The sequence below is a fragment of the Leiobunum rupestre genome, chromosome 2 (assembly GCF_980474605.1).
Source record: "Leiobunum rupestre chromosome 2, qqLeiRupe1.1.hap1, whole genome shotgun sequence".
In the NCBI taxonomy this organism is placed as follows: Eukaryota; Metazoa; Arthropoda; class Arachnida; order Opiliones; family Sclerosomatidae; genus Leiobunum; species Leiobunum rupestre.
In genome coordinates, this window is record NC_143385.1 from 32,600,854 (window position 1) to 32,602,997 (window position 2,144).

At 35.8% G+C, this 2,144-nt stretch overlaps 1 protein-coding gene across 1 annotated transcript; it reads right to left on the bottom strand.

Moving 5' to 3' along the window:
- Positions 1-1,406: 1,406 nt before the first annotated feature.
- On the bottom strand, positions 1,407-2,144 carry LOC149957362 (uncharacterized). The gene has a single exon (XM_090166990.1). The coding sequence runs from the start codon at positions 2,142-2,144 to the stop codon at positions 1,407-1,409; it is 738 nt and encodes a 245-aa protein (XP_090023116.1).

The following is a 2,144-nucleotide window of genomic DNA, read 5'->3' on the forward strand; positions in this document are numbered from 1 at the left end:
TAACTTCACACATACCTTGAAAGTTACGGCTGGTACTACATGCCTGTAAGCGTGCATAAGCTTCTGGTTCATGGAAAAGACATAATAAAGTCTTCTACTCTACCATTGGGATTGCTGAGCGAACAGGCTGCAGAATCAAAAAACAAGATGTATCGCCAGTATAGAGAGTTCCATGCTAGAAAAACTAGCAGAAAAGATAACCTACTTGACATCTTCAACCGATCTCTAGATTCGTCTGACCCGGTAATCTCAGATTTTTCGCTTATTGAAAGAAAGACAAAAAATAAAAACAAACCACTACCTTGGGCTGTTATTCTTTTGTTGAAAGAAAGTGATCAAGTAGAATTTTTGCAACAGCCATGCGCTAATGCTGGTGAAGAGTTCGACATCGATTTGGAAGATTCATTGGATTTACATTCGGATATGCAAGGTCTTGGTCTTATTTTGGAAAATGTGGAAATGTATTAAATAATATTTACTTAATTTTACTTATATCACTTAAAAACTTAAGTCATGCAAATAATGAAAGTGTATTTTTATTTATTATTAATTTTACTTGTTGTTACACGAGTATTTTTTGTTTTCAAAAATGAAGTATTCATTTCATTACTTATTTCAACGTAATTTGTTCAAAATGCACAATACAAGATAATAAATGTGTGTTTGTTCATTTATATTGATTCTTTATATAATAATCGGCAATTGGTACTTTCATTTTATTGTAGGTTCCTGTTCTAAAGATGCTAAACAAAGGAAAAGCAAAAATTAAAATGATTTAGTTTTGTTTAATTTCATTTCTTTTTTGCCTTCATGAAACGACTGTATCTAAAATTTTAAATTGTATGAAATTACATAGGAACAAGACATGTGAGACAATCTAAATCAATTTCTGCGAGAGCATGCGCACAGCAAAATCCTACTAACAGGAGGATGAAATAGAAGTTTATCAGGCGTAGAATATTTTGTAGTGGAAAGAAGGAAAACAAGATGAACAGAGACCTGGCGAAATTGCGTTTTCAAAAAATGTTTTTCGGAGTTATAAAAATGTATATATCTTGAAAACTTCGCGCAACTTCGCACTCGGACTTTTTGCAAGTTATAATTCGGAACTTATTCCACCAAATTATGATGATTTTTTCTGAACCTACTTGCAACATTTTGGAAAAAGGCCGTTTGAATATGCCATATTTTGATCAAATTTGAACCTTTGAACGCATTTTACAGAACTTCTGTTCAACCGATTTTCACCGAATTTTAAATTTACGTTTAGCAGAAGCCTATTAAAGAAATTCCACAAAATTCCCAAAGGGGAACGTTTGGCCCCCTGGTGGCAGTTACCAGAATATAAGTTATATTTTCGGACTGAGCTAAAAACAGTGATCAATAATATATACACATTTATTATATTATGTTGAAATATAATTTTGGCACAAAAATTTCGATTTTGAAACACTTTGTCCCGCCCAGGTAATACATGCAAAGTCTTTGTTTGCGCGATGAAAGGTTTGGGCGTTGTCTGAGTACACGATTTGTGGAATTCCAAACAACGATATCATCCTAGTTAACGCGAGTAAGAACTCGAAGGTTGATAGTGTAGGTACCATCTCCAGATGCATAGCGCGGGTTACGGCGCATGTAAAAAGGCATATGTATGCCTTTTGCATGTTGTAAGCGACCTTGACCATGATTGGGCCAGCGAAATCAATGCCCACAATTTCGTATGGTTCTGCTTGATTAATTCGTTCTTTCGATAGAGGAGCGGTTTCCACCTCGCCTTGTTTGGATTTGTATAAACGACATATTAAGCTTTTGTTTATGACGGTTCTGGCTAATTGTCTCGCTGACAGCACCCAGTAGCGTTCTCGGGTCTGAGTGACGGTACTTTGTATCCCGCCGTGGATGACTTGTTTGTGGCTTCTCGTCATAATCATTTCGGAAAGGCGTTGTGGTTTTTCCAATAGTATAGGATGTTTTTGCGCATATGTCATATTAGATTCTGTTAATCTTCCTCCACGCGAAGAAGCCCATCCTCGTCCAAGAAGGTTTTGAAACTGACGATTTTCGATGTACTCTTTATTGGTTCCTTTTTCTTCAGAGATGCGATTTCTTCTCCAAAGTCTTTGGACTGGATACATTTCAGCCAT

Bases quoted from the DNA above. Each gene is read 5' to 3' on its own strand.
- LOC149957362 (XM_090166990.1), bottom strand. From the start codon at position 2,144: ATGGCTGAAATGTATCCAGTCCAAAGACTTTGGAGAAGAAATCGCATC.